General features: G+C 37.2%; 4 protein-coding genes, 1 non-coding gene and 1 pseudogene across 7 annotated transcripts; 2 read left to right on the top strand and 4 right to left on the bottom strand.

Annotated features, from left to right (window-relative positions):
* The first annotated feature begins 1,793 nt into the window (after positions 1-1,793).
* Positions 1,794-3,407, top strand: LOC120000995 (chlorophyll a-b binding protein 7, chloroplastic). Its single transcript, XM_038849196.1, has 4 exons — positions 1,794-2,041; positions 2,156-2,379; positions 2,465-2,979; positions 3,182-3,407. The coding sequence occupies exons 1-4, from the start codon at positions 1,986-1,988 to the stop codon at positions 3,197-3,199; spliced, it is 813 nt and encodes a 270-aa protein (XP_038705124.1). The 5' UTR covers positions 1,794-1,985; the 3' UTR covers positions 3,200-3,407.
* Positions 3,175-5,862, bottom strand: LOC120000996. Its single transcript, XM_038849197.1, has 2 exons — positions 5,454-5,862; positions 3,175-3,311 (listed from the first exon to the last, which is right to left on the bottom strand). The coding sequence occupies exon 1, from the start codon at positions 5,789-5,791 to the stop codon at positions 5,495-5,497; it is 297 nt and encodes a 98-aa protein (XP_038705125.1). The 5' UTR covers positions 5,792-5,862; the 3' UTR covers positions 3,175-3,311; positions 5,454-5,494.
* Positions 5,863-6,749: 887 nt separating this feature from the next.
* LOC119999437 lies at positions 6,750-9,290 on the bottom strand (annotated as a pseudogene).
* Positions 9,125-9,227, bottom strand: LOC120001148. The gene has a single exon (XR_005468754.1). It is a non-coding gene; the product is annotated as a U6 spliceosomal RNA (small nuclear RNA).
* Positions 9,291-9,983: 693 nt separating the features above from the next.
* On the bottom strand, positions 9,984-13,171 carry LOC120000861 (alpha-ketoglutarate-dependent dioxygenase alkB). Of its 2 annotated transcripts, XM_038849021.1 has the most exons (7): positions 12,992-13,158; positions 12,753-12,904; positions 12,015-12,373; positions 11,323-11,461; positions 11,095-11,161; positions 10,833-10,954; positions 9,984-10,558 (listed from the first exon to the last, which is right to left on the bottom strand). In XM_038849021.1, exons 1-7 carry the CDS (start codon positions 13,096-13,098, stop codon positions 10,419-10,421), a joined length of 1,086 nt encoding a protein of 361 aa, XP_038704949.1. In that variant the 5' UTR covers positions 13,099-13,158; the 3' UTR covers positions 9,984-10,418. The 2 variants fall into 2 exon arrangements, with proteins under 2 accessions (XP_038704949.1, XP_038704948.1); XM_038849020.1 differs by lacking the exon at positions 9,984-10,558 and having other exon boundaries at positions 10,642-10,954; positions 12,992-13,171.
* Positions 13,172-13,276: 105 nt separating this feature from the next.
* LOC120000864 lies at positions 13,277-17,367 on the top strand. Of its 2 annotated transcripts, none has more exons than XM_038849022.1 (5): positions 13,277-13,610; positions 14,993-15,114; positions 15,445-15,558; positions 16,755-16,838; positions 17,130-17,346. In XM_038849022.1, exons 1-5 carry the CDS (start codon positions 13,376-13,378, stop codon positions 17,184-17,186), a joined length of 612 nt encoding a protein of 203 aa, XP_038704950.1. In that variant the 5' UTR covers positions 13,277-13,375; the 3' UTR covers positions 17,187-17,346. The 2 variants fall into 2 exon arrangements, with proteins under 2 accessions (XP_038704950.1, XP_038704951.1); XM_038849023.1 differs by having other exon boundaries at positions 13,284-13,610; positions 15,011-15,114; positions 17,130-17,367.
* The last annotated feature ends 135 nt before the right edge of the window (positions 17,368-17,502 follow it).

Below are 17,502 nucleotides of genomic sequence, written 5' to 3'. Positions count from 1 at the left end.
GCATGAGACTGGTTGCTAGAAATCCAGTTGCAGAGAGCTGAGAGAGGCGAGAGAGGGAGAGAGAAGAAGGTGGATATTTTTAGGTTGAATATTAATTTAAATTGCCACTTGTCATTAGCTCATTTGTATGTGACATGTAATTTCCATATGCGATTTTGTTTTTTACATTAAAAAATGCATTTAACAGTCAGACTGCCACGTATGCAATTTGACTGCCCAAATATTGTAAAACCTGACCGAGTGACTTATTTGACATAATTTCATCTTTCGGTTATAAAATTGAAACAATCTGACATTCAGTGTGCAAATTGAAACAAACATCATTTTTCGATGTGCAAAAGTGCAATTAACCCATAAAATTTCCAAATAGGCGGAAAACGAAGAAGATATTAAAGGACGCTGGGGATTTTTACTGAAATTTTTTTTGTATACGATGGCGGATGATATAGTAATCAAGTTAGGGGTCTTCTAAAGGGTCCATTTTAAATTATAAAGTGTCAATAAAAAAGTTATCTTAAATTTTAAAGGATTAGCAATAGGTTCTCAAATCAAATTTAGGGTATTTCAGTCAAAAAATAATTCATTCCAATAAATATTTTACATACCAAATGTTGTAATACATCATTACCATCATCATTCATTGATTGATGCAACCAAACATATCATTGTAATGGTCATTACCATTCTCATTCCTTACGCCAACCAAACATAACCTAATTTTTTTTTCATGATAAGTAGATAAGATTTATTTCATTAAGGACAAATTATTTAAAATAACTTTTTATTAACCATATTACCCTCAACCTTTATTTTATTTCTAAATTTCAACAGTTTAATATCTTTTATAATGTCAGTGTAATTGGACAACCATAACTCACTTGTTTGACTTCCGATTGAGACAATTTTTTGGCATTGGAAAGAGGACTCAAAAACCCATCAATTTGAAAATTCGAACATTTTAAAGGTCAAATCGAGACTCAAAATTTGTGCGTCGGACCTGTGTTTTTTACATCAATATATTCGACATCAATGTGTTCGAACAACCATATTCAAAGTTCGTAAGCACCCCATGAAATATTTCTCATCACATAGTTCAGCTCAATCGCATACAAGAAAAACATACTTCTAATATTTTATAAAATTGAAATGTATATCACAGTTTATACTATATGATGAGCCAGTGAGCCAGGAAAAAAAAGAAGGTATAACACCAATCTTGTCTATTTGAGATTATTATCGACAAATGATACCAAAAAAATGTGATATGGTTCGATGGTGTAACATTGAATGAGATTTAAATCGAGCAAGAACATATAACAAGTTTTAATGGTGCAAGAGCTTGGTTCAGGTAAGTTAAAAATTCCTCAAAGGTTTATTTCAAGGCTATCGCATCTTTAAGAGGATTAACATTAAAGAAGTTAACAGTTTCATAGAGTCCAAAGGACAACCACTTGGGTTGTTTAATTGATGAATCTCTCTAGGACAATTCGTATTAACTAGAGAGGTCCTGATTTCCAATTGGAGCAATATCCTTACGGCACGTGCTGGACTTTAGTCCAAACTATCCTCTTGTCAGGTGAGAAATTTATGTGTGCACAAGATTGAAGACTCGAGTTTAAACCTAAATAAGATATTCAAAGGAAAAGCTTATATAACATCGATCTCAGTTACCAAAAAATACCAAGTTACTAAATAAATACCAAAGGGTACTAAAAAAATACCAAATTTGAGATATATATATATATATATAGATCCGCAGGGCATAAAATGCGATCCACAAATTTGTGATTTTCCAGACAAGCAAAACAGGTGGAGCTGGAGGATCTCCACATGAGATTCTATAATTTGGCAGCCAATTAGCTGATTACACAATCACCCTCTTATCTCTTCGAGATAAGCCCCCTTCCCCTCCATACATTAACAGATTTTGCCTCTCCTCCACTCTCATTACCCGCACAAACCAAGAAAACAAAAAACAAAAAAAAATGGCTTCTGTTTGTGCTTCTTCTGCCATTGCAGCTGTTGCTGTCTCTTCTCCCAGGCAAGTTTCTTTCTTTCTCCACATAACTAGTTATAGTATCTATATAGTTTTCCATAACTAAGTATAGACTAGACTAGAACCAAGTTGCTAACCCCTTGGCAGTCAATATTGCAGCTCCCAGAAGAGTGGATCCATTGTTGGGGCAACAAAGACTGCATTCCTCGGTGGAAAGAAACTGAGATCAGCGAAGAAATTCACAGCACCAGCTGCGAGATCATCGGTTGCTGTATGTGCAGTAGCGGATCCTGATAGGCCACTCTGGTTCCCAGGCAGCACTCCACCTCCATGGCTTGATGGCAGTCTCCCTGGGGACTTTGGTTTTGATCCTCTTGGACTTTGTAAGCCATAATAACCTAAACCATCACCTGTCACAAACTATACAAAAGAGTTAATAAACTTCATTTCTTAATGGTTCTTTGACAGCATCTGATCCTGACAGCCTAAGATGGAACGTTCAATCAGAAATTGTGCACTGCAGATGGGCAATGTTGGGTGCTGCTGGGATTTTCATTCCAGAATTCCTAACAAAGATTGGAATCCTAAACACTCCTTCGTGGTACACAGCTGGAGAACAGGAGTACTTCACTGACACAACCACTCTCTTCGTTGTTGAAATGATCTTTATTGGGTGGGCAGAGGGAAGAAGATGGGCTGACATTATCAAACCAGGGTGCGTCAACACTGACCCAATCTTCCCCAACAACAAGCTTACTGGGACTGATGTTGGGTACCCAGGGGGGTTATGGTTTGACCCACTTGGATGGGGAAGTGGATCTCCTGAGAAAGTGAAGGAGTTGAGGACAAAGGAGATCAAGAATGGGAGATTGGCCATGTTGGCTGTGATGGGTGCTTGGTTCCAACACATCTACACTGGCACTGGACCTATTGACAACCTCTTTGCTCACCTTGCTGATCCGGGTCATGCCACCGTTTTTGCTGTGAGTAACACTAACACCACTCCCAGACTCCTGCATGTTTTGGCTATGGTTAGACAATAACATTAGAAATCTCTCACACATAATGGACGCATACACATGTTTACACTCCATTTCAGTCCAACTCAAGCTCAAACTACCAAGTAAAAACTCAATCTATTAGTTGTATACTTACTTGTGCTAATTACTCTGCGGTCCATTTCAGGCTTTCACTCCCAAGTGAGGAGAAGGCAATAAGAGTAGGGTGGACATTGATGAAGATGTTTACCAAGAGAGGAGGTTGAAGATGTGTGTCCTCAGAAAGAGCCTTTGTATCAGTAGAACTTCTAATGCCCCTGTTTGTGTATTTTATGGAATGTTCATGCAATGTACAAATACATCTTCTTTAACTTTAGATGCTAAGTAAGTATACATAATATGATCAGTAGCTATAATTGTTCGCAAAAGCATATGCATAGATTTCACAAACGCACAGAAAAAGTGAAATTAGTAACAATAATACAGAACCAGCAATTTTCTATCTTCAGGAAAACAAAACTTACAGGCAATACAAAACTTATTTAGAACACGTTTAAACCAATATTAGAATAAGTTAATTCCTAAATTGTAAGAACGACAAGAGTGCTTCCATGTATCATGAGCATCATGAATTCAATCAAAGAACCATTGGTAGGAAAAGGGATGAGCTCAAAACAAGACAACTTCTATAAGCTTTTTAAAGGTTTTGCACCAGAACTCACTGAGGTCATTCATTGAGATGCTAGGATGATTATTCTAAAAGGAATTTCTAATTTTCTCAACTTTTGATAGCCTGGAAGATAAGTTTTATTGTTACCAATATTTTCTAGATCTCATGTCAAAAACCCCCAATATGGAATCCATATCAGCACAAGAAAGTCCCTAGTGTTCAATGTCAAGGGCCTGGGCGTCACTGGCTGCCAAAAAAACCAGTCATTACACCCAAAGACACCATTTTCTCTTGTGCTTAAATTAAGGCCAAATTATGTGGATTATCTACTTTGAGATCTCAGTGGCATGTCCTTTGTCTGGATAAGAAAAGAAGTGATGCCTCTTTTCAAATGGCAAGGAAATTAAACTATTCTTTCTTTAAGCTTTTGTCTTTGAGTTTTTTCCACCATAATCTCACTAAACCACAAATACAATAATAGTTGTACCTAACCTCACAATAATATTCAACAACAGAGATCATAAAGCAATAAGTGTGGCACTTTGAGAGTGCTTGTCATACAATTCCTTAAAAGTGCCAATCGTCCTCTCTTATTTCACATAAACTATGGACCAAATCTATATTTTGTTCACGTAGTGCAAACTCAAATCACTCAGATGCAACAACCAATAAAAGAGAGAACTAAGAAAGGCCATCAGAAGTTCACAAATAATATTCCAATGACAAAAAAACACCCTGCCAACCAAGATTACAGTACTAGTTCGACAAAATGTATGTTTTCTGTGTACAGTTGTCAGAGTCAATCAACTTGTTTTCTGCTAGCATCAGACATACATTATCACCTTTAAAATACAAACAGATTAGACTTTAATCCGTTTATTTTCGAGCCAGGAGTACAGTAAAATTATTTCTCAATGACTTCACAGGTAAGAAGTTGAAATCCCTGAATTTAGAGAGGCAAGGTCACCTTCGTGTATTGGCTACAAATTCATTTTCCATCAACAACCAGCTCACAACTGAACTACATGGAGATGTATATGGGTCTGGTTATTGTAGAACCATGTGCAGAAGCTCAAGTACACATGGCTCGTTTTAACTAAGGGGTTTGGCCTTGGTTGAGAAAGTATATCAATAGATCCGGAGGTTATTGACAATGACATTGTTGTCAGAGGCTTTAAAAGTAAACACTCAACAAGGTTATTTTGGTGCTTGAGCCTTCTTGGCTAATTATACAGCAGAGCAGATGAAGATAAAACCTAAACAGGTTGAATCCTAACTTTTGGGTTCATATAAGCTTTTAATTTTACGCCCTCAAAATTTTCATGCAAGTTCTCAAATTGTGTTGTGCCAAGAAATTCCTCTTCCAACAATAGGAGCCTGAAGTCTAAACACTACTGTATATATCAATTCATCGGAAAAATTTGCTTAACAAGTAAATAAAGAGCCTACTACATTAGTTCTTTTTCTGGCATTCAATATGCAACTCAAATGATAATTCATCACAATAAATCTTGCAACGCAGTTCAAAGTACCATTAGCTGTAAAGACAACAACTGAATTTGATCCAGTGCAATAAAGAACATGAAGAATGATTATCACATTAGTACTCCCAAACGTAAATCATACCATAAGCTCAAGAAATTTTATAAGAATTCTTAATTAGTATCAAATAGCTACACAGAAACTTTATATTACAATCCTGTAATCTTCCATCTCCCTCTCTTTCTAATTATAGTACATAATTGAATTTTCAAAAAAATATATAAAGTATGAGAGGAATGAATGGTACCCAGATGAACTCCTCCGGCAGCACAAACCAGTCCAATTCAGTTAAACCGGGCGGTTCGGTGGCCGTACAGAGAGTTGAACAGGGAGAGGTCGACCAGTTCCGGACCCGCCACAGCTGTTGCACGCCATACGACCCGACCCTGCGCAGGTCCGGCAACCGGAATCTCCGTCTGACCAGCGATTACACATGCACGTAACCCGACCGGTGCCATTACAACTAGAGCACCGAGGGAACTGGCCGGGCATGGGGTTCTGGTCCATGAGCGATTTCACGAGCGCCGCCCCGGCAAGAACGGTCAGACCCGTGGCTAACTGAGTCAACACGATCGGTCCACCCATTTTTCGATGACAGATGAGTCAGAGGAGAGAAGATGAAGGGAGATCTGATTGGCGGTTTTATTGGTATTGATTTTTTTGGTATTTAAAAATTAGAGTTAAATAAAGTGGCGATGGCGTTGAACACGTAGACCAGTATTCGGTGGTGGGCTTTGAAGTCCATTAGATTTTGTTTTTAGGGTTTATTTTGGGTGTGAAACTTGCAGATGCAGTTTGTGTATGAATGGATTTTGGTCAACGGTTTGCGTTGGAAATTGGATCATCATGTGGACGGGATTCAAAAGAGGTTTTTTTTTCCTACATTTTTTTGGGCTTGGGCTGATTCTCTCACGTTTGCACTATTTATAGGCTCTGGGATCATAATTGTTGGGGTCTAAGCCCATAGTACTCAAAACTTATGGGCCTTTTAGGCTGAAGCACTGTTAATGTTGCGGTTTGCTGCTGCAGTCTGCAGGTGCTGTCCGGACAGGTTGGGATGCTGTCCGGACAGATGGAGCCCAGACCTGTAGAATTCTAGACAGTACACAATCATCCGGAGGGGACAGTAGGCGCAGTCAGACCTTTTAAGTAGCTATCGGGACAGTTTTTTAGAATAACCAAAATTATTTGTTAAAAAAAGAGTTAAGAGAGCTTGGTGAGACCCACAACAAATCTATGATGTTTCCTGGTATAAGACTAATCAGATTAGAGACGTCAAAGAATTGATGGAGCGGATTCAATTCAGTTAAAAAAACAATCTAGACGACAACAACCATCAGGTGGGCAGATTGCTCATATTTGTTAAGCATAAACCATGTTCAAACAAATCAATCCCATGTTCATCATGTTTGGACTAATCTATCATACGCAAAGGGAGAAATATTTTGGGGGAAAGAACTGATTTGAGTATTTGAGTGGGTGGAATTAAGTAAAAAGAACCGGAAGATATCGTCCCCATGCTGATTGTGCTCAAATGAGTCAATGAGAGAGGTCAAAGGATGAAATTCATTTTGGAAGAACTGGGCTGAGCAAATACAATCATTTAAATAACAATTTAGATTGCAACAAACATCACAAGGACTGCTGACTCTTGGTGTTACATAAGCATATAACATACTCATCATTAAGCAAGAAAACCCCAGAACTCTTGCATCAAAACGAATAAGAAGTACAAAAATGATGCAGGACGGGGCAAAACAACTATAGCGAACTTGCTCATCAGAGATTCCCCATCATAGAGAACAAATTAAAGGAAACTGACTTCACTTATAAACCACCTTCCAATATCAACAATGATGTACTTCCCCGGATACAGGAAAAAATTATCCAAACATATCCGATTCAAAAAACTTTCAAAGGGATCAGTAGAAATCAAAGGAAATACTGACCAGTAGGTGACCATGGAGGGTGCCGCTTCCAAACCCGAAAGACGCCACACCTTTTTTAGCATTTCTGCTATCATTCACATAGATAACCTGAAGAGGCATCAAGACCCATGGAAGAAACTCCTTCACACAAACACAAAACTTTTCTCCACCTCGAATAGGAGTCTTGGGATGAACAAATGCCCAATTCAATCCAAAATGCCTAAAGCACCAAATAGATTCAAAACTATTCACTTTCCAAATCAAATAAGGGTTTCATACTATTTGTTAAAAAAAGGAATCAAACTGACCTCCAAGTTTGAAGAGCTGCCTTGCCTTTCTCGAAAGTTTCAAGACCTGAACCAACCAAAACTCGAATGATTGATTAGGAACCCCTCTTTTGAGAACTCCTGGTCTTCTTTGAGGCTAGACACTGATTTAGCACTAGCTCCTCTATGCACAGGGCCATAGTTGAAGGACCCAGACCTGGTAACAGCAATATGTACAACCATAAGTAAAAAAGCATATAGAATATAAAGGAATGGTTAAATGGAGAGATCATGGTACTTTTCAACGCAAGCCTTCTGTTCTTGAGGAGATGGCCGAAACCAGCACAAGAAAACCATCCCTGTCAACAAATACCTGTGGATTCCATTGTACTCAGAATTAGTGTTGATACCCAATTTAAGTAAATATCAACAAATCTTCACAATATTGAATAACATAACTGAAACCCAGATAAAATTTTCAACAGCACATTCCACCCAATCTAGATATTCAACTACACACATAAAAAGAATCAATCCATCCCGGACAAGTTTTCAAATACCCATATGTTACTGATATGTATAATGAATTCTACGCATGGCTTAGACTCTTCCATCAAAACTTAACCTGAAAATTTTATTTCACATTCTTCCCCCAAACCTTCCAATGTAACTCTCTTCTGGATCGAGCTCATAAGCGATTAATTCTTACATCTCAAAAATAGTCATGCTGATTCTTGGAAATATCAAATTGACATAAAAAAGCACACACAGAGAGAAAATACATAGGCAATTGCAGCTAATTTATTTGTGAATTAGTATTTCTTGATAACTTTAATCTGGGTATTTGACTCCAAAAAGACCTTTAGATCAGCTAAATTTTGCACACGGAGAAATTACGTAGGCAGCGCTACGATTGGGTTATTTACTTCCAATTTCGATTGTCAAAATAATGCAACCAAGGGATAAGCTTTTCATACAGCAAAGGTCCGTTAAAGAAATCTTAAGCTTTTGAATACCCAACCAAAAACAGTAAAAAGATCCAGCTTAGAATAACTAAAAAGGGATAAATATCAAGTATATCACTTCCGTGGAAAAACAATCAAGGACAAGATGTAAGCTTTAACTACCCAAAAGTTGAACAAGAAATTCCAGAGCTACAGAGAGGGGGACAGACAATACAGCATCATACAAAAAATCTGCTTACAGAAACAGTCTTAAAATCACATAAAAAAAGGAAACCAAAAAAGCAATGCCCATCAACGCTTAAAGGAATCAGTTTAGCCATGAAATTCCGAAAAAGATGCAGAGTATCCACCAAAATCGAAAGCTGAGATTCCATCAACCAAACAAGGGGTTCAATTTAACCCCAACGATTGCAAAATATAAGAGCTCTTAAACCCATGAGACCAAAAATACATCAGATGTAGTTAACGCAAATCATACCAGAAGATTCAGATCGATAGAACCCAAAAAAAATTGCACAAAAAGCAATGCCCATCAACCCTTAAAGGAATCAATTTAGCCATGAAATTCCGAAAAAGATGCAGAGTATCCACAAAAATCGAAAGCTGAGATGCCATCAACCAAACAAGGGGTTCAATTTTTACCCAACGATTGCAAAATATAAGAGCTCTTAAACCCATGAGACCAAAAATACATCAGATGAAGATAACGCAAATCATACCAGAAGATTCAGATCGATAGAACCTTAAAAAAATTGCAAAAAAAATTTGGACCATTTCTCGATTTGTGCGTGTCATCCTTGCGCAGGGGCCATGCTAATCTTCTCTGTATCGTTCCAATTTTATCGGATGTCCCCGAAGGGACGAACACCTCTTCGCTCGCTGCGCTATATGAAGCGTCTGGTTGTGTACTAAACTAACGATGTGGGATTTTAGTTCTGTAACAACTACGGCCCTGGTGGGCCTCGTTACTGCTTTACGTCATTCTATTTCCAGCTCTTGACATGTGTCTTAAATTAATTGCCTGGCTTCTTTTTAAAATACGCCTGCACATTTGGGCTTTGATGATATCCCAACGGGCCCAAAAATCTTACTCCCCCAAGGCCCCTACCAGACCCATTTTGTGAGCAGTCCATTTTGCTGAACTGATAGAGAAGGGGCAAAATTGCGTTATTGACGCTTCTCTTACACTTATTCGTGAGAGGGCAAAGCTCAAGGTATAAAGGTGAGATCGTTCTTAAGTGAATAAAGTAGTTATTTCTTGTGAGATTCTCAAAGTGTGTGATCAAGGCTTGTGTTGAGCAAATTTGGAGGTTGTGCATGAAACTCGGATTCTTTCATTTAGTAGAATACTCGCGCAACGCCGTGGACGTACACTTAGTATAACCGAACTACGTAAATCTTTGTGTCCTTTGCTCTCTTGCATATTTAGTGTTTATTATGAAGTGTGATACTTTGTGCTTGTTCCGCTGCGCTATATCCCAACAAAAAAAATTAGATTGGATTTGCCTTATTTACTAGTGAGATTACTTGAGAGAATAAAACTAGTTGAGAAGTATGAATCTTTGCCTTGAATGGTTTGTTATTTGTTAAACTTGTCTGCTAATAGATTCCAAAAATGAGCCCTTTCGAACAATGCAAAAAATAGAGTAAAAAATATTGATGGATAGTTCCAATACAACTTTGACAATAGCTGAAAGTGAGAAAATTGAAGATCAACAACACTACTGAACAATGAGAAGATGATCACTCCTCGTCTCAACTCTGTAAACATTATCATGTCTCAATCCCGATCAGCTACAGATGTCTTATTTCACCCTCCCCATTCTTGGTGACTGATTCCCCTGGACGGATTGCCACCAATAATTCTCTTCAAGCAGCAGCTCTATTGGCGCCTTTCAAATTGCTTTTCAAAAGTGCCTTTCATTTGTCTCCCAAGTATATGCATAAACCGTCTTAAAAAATGGTTTGCCATCAATCCCTTCCTACTCTAAATCTCCACTATGAGTTCTTCAATCAATTTTCAAGCTTTGAATGAAATAGGGTGGAAAAGGGTTCAAAAAACTTGTCTAATATTGATGTTGACTCTTGAAGTTCTGATGTATTCTAAAAGGAGAAAGTCGTCTTCATGTGAAAACTCCTCTTCAAGAGGCGCGATTTCAGCATTTTCTTTATCTGTGAAGATCCGAGGCACACCTGCAAGTAATTGAAATTCAAGCAAATATCTTTATTTTGACAAGAAGTAACACAGGCTAGTTCTAGAGCACTGAAGAAAATAATTGCCGAATAAAAAGTTGATCACCACTTCATCGACATCAGAGAAATCAACATTTCACCACTAGACAAGCTTGCCATAAGCTAAAAGTCAAGCTATTCACGATGTGATGGAGAAGGTAAACATTTTGACACATTTCTTGATATATTGAATTCACATGATCAAGCATTATTTTAACCGAAAGTGAACACTTGCCATGGAAACATTCCCTTGCTTCTCCAGCCATGAGAACAACATCGCCACTTCGAAGGAACATTGGTAACGGCGTATCATCTCTACACTTTCCGCCCAAAAGGAAAATGGCCTTGCATCCCAAACTGTAAGAAAGAGAGAAGCTAAGAAGTTGTCTTAACAACTCTACTCATAAACATAATACATACTATAATTGCTTCCTCAATTTTCCTCCTAATTTTTACTTCATACACTAGAAAGAAGAAAAAAAAAGTTACTTAGATACCTCAAGCTTACTATAGGTTTACTCCAATCCACTTCCATGTCATCAAGGTGGCCCCCAAGTGTATCACCTAAATAGAAAACAAAATAAAAAAACATGGATGTTTCAATCATAAAGGAGAGATGAAAAATCCGTGCTGTTATATTAAAATGAAATATTATTTTACTTCCTAAGCTACAGAATTTAAACCATTTCACACATTCATAATATCAGTCAAATTCAAACTCATACCTAGACCGAAATAGTTCACTATTGCAGCTTCTGGATGGAATTCTTCTCCCATAGGCATTGCAGGAATAGCCATTCTTTTAGCCAATTGACAGAGTGCATCAGGAATCTTGTTATGTGGAAGAGATACATTGTAGTTGCGCTGCCCCACCATAAAACATTGATTTAAAATTAATTTTTTAAAAATTGCTAGACTGTATTTATAAACATACAAAGAATGTTAACACCAGCTGCTTTTTTTTTAATAAAGAAACATAAGTTGCTTTACATATAAAAATACTCCATTTGAGATTTTTAGTTATTTTATGAGCCTGAATAGATTTCCAAGGAAATCATATCTGTCAATTTATCACAGCTTGTGATATGGAGACATGATTTCAAATATGTTATATCATATGTAAACAGCCACAGTGGGTCGCACTAATTCACATAAAACACTGGACAATGAACACAATTCCATCCCGATTTTATAGTAGATTCAACTAATTTGTACATTCAAGGTATCAATAAAGCTAATTTAAAATGTCCCTCAATCTTTCAAGGGCCTGTCTGGTCACACATTTTTATTGTAGTGTATTATAGTTCTGAACTCTCACCCCCTTTACAAGTTCAACTACAATGTCTGTGAAGCGGCATAAACCACACAACTATTTGACTTTAGTTAAATAGATATAACAATTTGCATTCAAATTTACCTTTGACCAGTCAAATTGCAAGCCAAGGGTACTCCACCGCAACTTTCGAAGAATGACTGAAGCCGAAACTGACTTACATGTCTTTCCCTTCGATTGCACAACATGTTCCTCGTAAAACTTAAATTTGGAAGCATCTCCATTGTTGGTGCAAGTATCAGATCCAGAGTCAAAACAGGTCACTGCATTGACATCCTCAATCAATATTTTACTCTCTTTTGCTGCAGTGAATAAGTCGTGTATAGGCCCATAAATTGCATTGTGATTTGTTCTGTTAGGAGGCTGTGGGAAGCTCGATAAGCTCTCCCTTATCCATTTGCATTGTTCCTCAACACTTAATACTCCGGGAAGAAAATAAAAACCTACATTATGAATCACAACAAAAAGAACATTGATTATATTCTTGGTTGGGACAATATAAATAGAAGAATAATTTTCATTCAGCTGTGAACAGAATATGCAATAGCTTTCCCCAGTAATTGCACTCCCACTGTTCGGCATTCTTTCAATTAACATACAAACTTCAAGTTTTCAATTGTTCAACTAATATCAATAAACTAGCAACAGTAGTGCTTCAATGCAATTCACAATGAAGCTAATTCACCATCCCAAAAGCAAAGTTGTTAATTCACTACGTATTCATAATTTTTGGTTATCTGTTCAACTTTGTTCCAATTTTGAAGAGAAGTAAACAGCAGACAATAAGCAAAACATTATATACACGAATAGACAGATAGATACCAGGGCGATTTTCCAAGCAGAAAACGGGGCGATCAAAGTTGCAACTAAGAGCAACAACTCCTGCAGGAAGTTCACCATTCTCATTGTACGAATCCAAAATGGCCTTGAAATCTAAGACCTCCGATAAATCCACTGGTTTAGGCTGCTTTTTCCTGTAAAATCCCTAATAAAATATGAGTCACTGTTGAGAACAACAAATGGACATCAACAACTATGGAAAAAGCCAAGTTTTGAAGTACTTTTTGGATGATTTGGCATCCTGGTCGTAGTAGAGCTTGTACTTCTTCTCTGCTTTCTTGAACTCGGTTTGCTCTGCATCGTCGGAGACTTTGTTCGATCCGTACATTTCACCAGGTCGAAAGAAAATCAGTGAAATTAGGGTTTTCTTCTTGATGGAATTTGATCGGCGTTGGGGTATTTTAATCGTAAAATGCACACCCATACGAGGACAATTTTGTCTTTTCGAATAACATTAACCGCAGAGAAAAAATCTCGTTAAATGAATGGATAGTCGGAAGCAAAGCCATATATAAACCTCGAAAATCGAGTAAAAGATGGAAGTGCCGCTTAAAAAACTGTCACAGATTTTATAAATCGGAAGAAACTGCAGGGAACCGGAGAAGATGGCGTGTCGGATGGTGTTGCGTTCCGTCTTCTTGATGGAGCCGTGTCTATCCTTCTGTCCCAATCGAGACCTTCTCGTGAAGCATTTTAGGACCATTAGAGCTCGAGATTTTCACTTTGCTGCGAGGCGAGCTCATCGCCTTAGTTGCTCTTACAAGGAGGGGCCATCGCCGTCGTACGAGGATGACCACGATCAAGGTCCGCCTCAAGAAGCTGTGCTCAAAGCCATTTCAGGTTTGTTTTTGACAATTATTTGAAGTTTAACGGTTGATAATGCCTTATATAATTCAATTGTAGCTCTTCTTGTATAACTAAGTGTTGAATTGTGAAATTAATTGATATATGTGATTCAATTTTATTAGTTTAGATGGGTTTGAGTGATACGAGTGTCAACAGAGTGGTGTTTTTGAAAGAGGTTTGTTCCTTTAAATTGCATTGTCACCTTAGCTACTTTACTTTGCCGGAATTGTTTTGGAAATTAAATTCTGGTTTCATTGCAGTTTTTTGTTCCATTAACTGAGAAGGTGAAACTTAATTGTAGAGTTGGGGTTGGAATGCCATAGGACATTAGCATTCCCTTTGCATGGCTTGTGAACAAATGAAGGCCACAGTTATGGTAAATGAAAGCCCTACAGAATTAGGACTGACGGATGATTTTAAGTTCCATGCTGTACTGAACTACAGTGGATTGTTTCTAATTTATCTGGACCAGTTTTAGGACTTTGAAATCATATGAGTGCTGCAGAATCTGCAGATCTCCCTAATTTCTGAAGAATGAAATTTCTCCATCTAAATATGTACCATAAAGGAGTCCTTCAATGTAATGATGCATACAGCTTAGAATTTACCCTACAATGGGATGTCTTGGATTTGAATTTCCCGTTTCTAAAGCGTTGGATGGCAGAATGAGCGTGGACTGTAGAAGAGCGGTAGCAATGAGGTTATTGGAGTTGTAAATAACTTAAAACAAAAAGCGAAGGTAACTTGTCTTGGGAAGCATTGCTTTCAGACACAAAGTTGACAAGTTTGGATTTTCTTCCTTGAGATGTTTGGGGTTTGAATTCCAGTAACCCATTTCAAAAGAAGAAGGGAGCAGAATGAACATGTAATGTAGAAGATCAGTTGACATGTGGTTGTTGGAGTTGTAAAAAACTTAAAATGAAAGGCAGAAGAAATTGTCTTGGGAGCATTGCCTTCAGATACATAGTTGATATGTTTGTTTTAAGGTACAAAAAAGCAGGATAGATGCTTCTAATGCAAGAGATCAAATCCTGAAGTCAAGTTATTCAAACATTGTAAAAGCTTTTAAATTAGTTATCTTTGGGTAGTTCAGAAGGCTTAGAAGTGAAATAAATTTTCTTGTCTAATTGAAGGGTTCATACTAATGCAGTCCATGAATTAGTTTACCAATAATAGTCTTATTGATGAAATTTCCATGTTGGATATAATAATGGACACTTCAACTTTGATTATACTTCTTGGTATCTCCCATTCTTTTAATATTGTTCCAGAAAAATAAGAGTAGGATGACATGATGATTGCTCTGAATTTTCCTGTATCTTTAAATGTTTCTACTTATTTCCGTACTTGGATATCTCAAGTACATATGAATGTAGTGTTGTTGTTGGATGTAGAGGTGTCAAAGACTGAGGGAAGGGTTGGACAGACCACAAATGTGGTTATTGGAGGTAGTGTAGCGGATGATTCTACTAATGAATGGCTTGCATTGGACCAAAAGGTATATTTTTTCTTGTTCTCTTTAGCAGTGGAAAAGCTCATATAGCTCTTAAAGCCTTTCGAAGAAAAATCTTGATATTGCTTCACAACGTAAATCTACACTTGAGGATTATATGTAGAATGTAACTGGTCAACTTTACTACATTTATGATTGGGAGCTTTTAAATGAATGAAGTTCTGATTTAATGAGGGAAAAAATTCTTTTTAGAATTCAATAAATGGACGCTGTCACGGTTTCGCAATTTAGGCACCTAGAAAGAATGGTTAACTTTTTTACTTTTCAATTAACTTGATATGGCTTGATCTTACAGTGGTATTACTAATTTACCAGGTAAACTCGTATCCAACAGTTAGAGGATTCACAGCAATTGGAACTGGAGGTGAAGATTTTGTTCAAGCTATGGTTGTTGCTGTTGAATCTGTAATCCAACAGCCAATTCCCGAGGTAAACCTGCTGTTAGCTGCAGTTAATTTTATCCTGGGAACATACCACTATTATGCACCCTTACTTTTTGGTTTTACTTCAGCTATTGCTATCCCAACATGGTCATACAAATTAGGAGAATAATTTGCACATCATAAATTTCTTAAGATGAATTAAATTTTCAACTATCTTAAACCGCTAGTAACTTTGTAAGAGCGCTACATTATTGTATGGATGAGCGGGGTAAAGACAACATGGCTGAAAAGTGTAAGAACTGCTGTTACCTGCCAAATTACTGTAGAATTCTATCGAATTATAGGGTTTTCGTGCTAGAGTTGCCAGGGTCAAGATGATCTAGCCAGAAACTTGTTGACTGTTGGTGCTCTGATGGAAGTACTATTTAGGTAAACACTTGAGGCCACAAGGTGTATGGCAAATATCAGATGAATAATAACAGACCAAGGTATCTGATGCATGATTTTGTTTACATGCTGCTTTGAAGCACAAATAGTTATTTATTCTTTGATTGAAGGATAACTAAAATGATCTTACATGTTGCTTTGAAGTACAATAGCTAGGCTATTTTGTTTTTTGACTGGAGGATAACTAAAGTGACTTTCCTATTAGCTATTGTAAAATTGAAGTTATGAAATCATCAGATCTCAACTGAATTAGATATCTTTATCAGAATTCTCCAATACCTAATGGGGTGAGTATATGAAAAGACTGATTTAGTAGTTTAGTGATGGAAACAAGATGCTGAATTCAATAAGTCCTATCCCATATACGGGGCACGATAACTTGATTCCAGCTTCTGAGCGTTCTTTGAACTACACTTAATTGTTCGATATCTATCATCTATGACAGAGAGACTGTTGATCTTGTCATGTTGTTGATGGCCTTCACATTAATGTGGATTGCCTCAGATTTGTCTATTTTGTTATGTTAAATTAATGCTGGTATAATTGGTTGTAGAAGTATTACAATCTCGCATTAGAATCTGGTCAATCTACTGCACAAGGCTCTCTTCAATGCTGGTATGGGACGACAAATATATATGTCCTTAAGAGCGAACATTATTGATATTTTAGACTGTTTTCTTGAACATATGGGCTGAAAATGTTCATCCTCATCCTGGTGTCTAGGAGTGATTCCAAACTATTTAGCTATTTATGTAATTCCAAGCTATTTACATAATGTTGCCACCCTGTTCACAGGGGCATGTGAGGCAGAAAGTATCATCAGGGGGCAAATATGTATCTGTCAACATCGGTCCTGTTCAAGTCGTCTCCAGTGAGCAGGTTCCTCTCTCTCTCTCTCTCTCTCTAGATATTTGTGCATTGCTAATGAAGGGCAATGCACAAATATGTAGATTTAACTCATTATCCAATATTATGATAATCTTCTCTCTTGTTGAGAAGCTGAAAAGTTTAGGAAAAGAGTATAATACATACTATATAGAACTTGGAGATTGATTATGGGGCTCGCTTATATTAAAGAAACTATAGATTAAAGATGTGATTTGTGTCATATGGTCTTATGCAAACAGAACAGTACCGGAAACAGATTGTAATATTTACTTTGCTTTCCAGGTCCAAGCTGTATACAATGCCATGAGGAGAGATGATCGCATGAAGTACTTTCTGTAGTTAAAATTCTTTGTATAGCGTTCTGATCATCTGGGGTTATTTATAGGATCCACTCCATTATCCTTTTCTTCCGAATTTTCTCTACTCTACCCACTTATTTATGTTATTTAAAACTAATTATAAGGATTAATGTTTAGAAATCGTTTGTTCTGTATTGCAAGTCTCCTATTCTATAGTTTTCTCATGAATAGCCATTTCAAGCACTGATTAGTGTGTTATTGTGTCACGCGAACCTTAGGGCGGTTAATGTCTAATTTGGTTTTATTAGCATCAAGTCTACATCTAGGCACTGTAACTTTGATTTGCTTAGAACTTC

This window comes from Tripterygium wilfordii, chromosome 6, assembly GCF_013401445.1.
Source record: "Tripterygium wilfordii isolate XIE 37 chromosome 6, ASM1340144v1, whole genome shotgun sequence".
Lineage (NCBI taxonomy): Eukaryota > Viridiplantae > Streptophyta > Magnoliopsida > Celastrales > Celastraceae > Tripterygium > Tripterygium wilfordii.
Note: the sequence above shows the minus strand (reverse complement) of the source record. Positions and strands in the feature narration are given on the sequence as shown.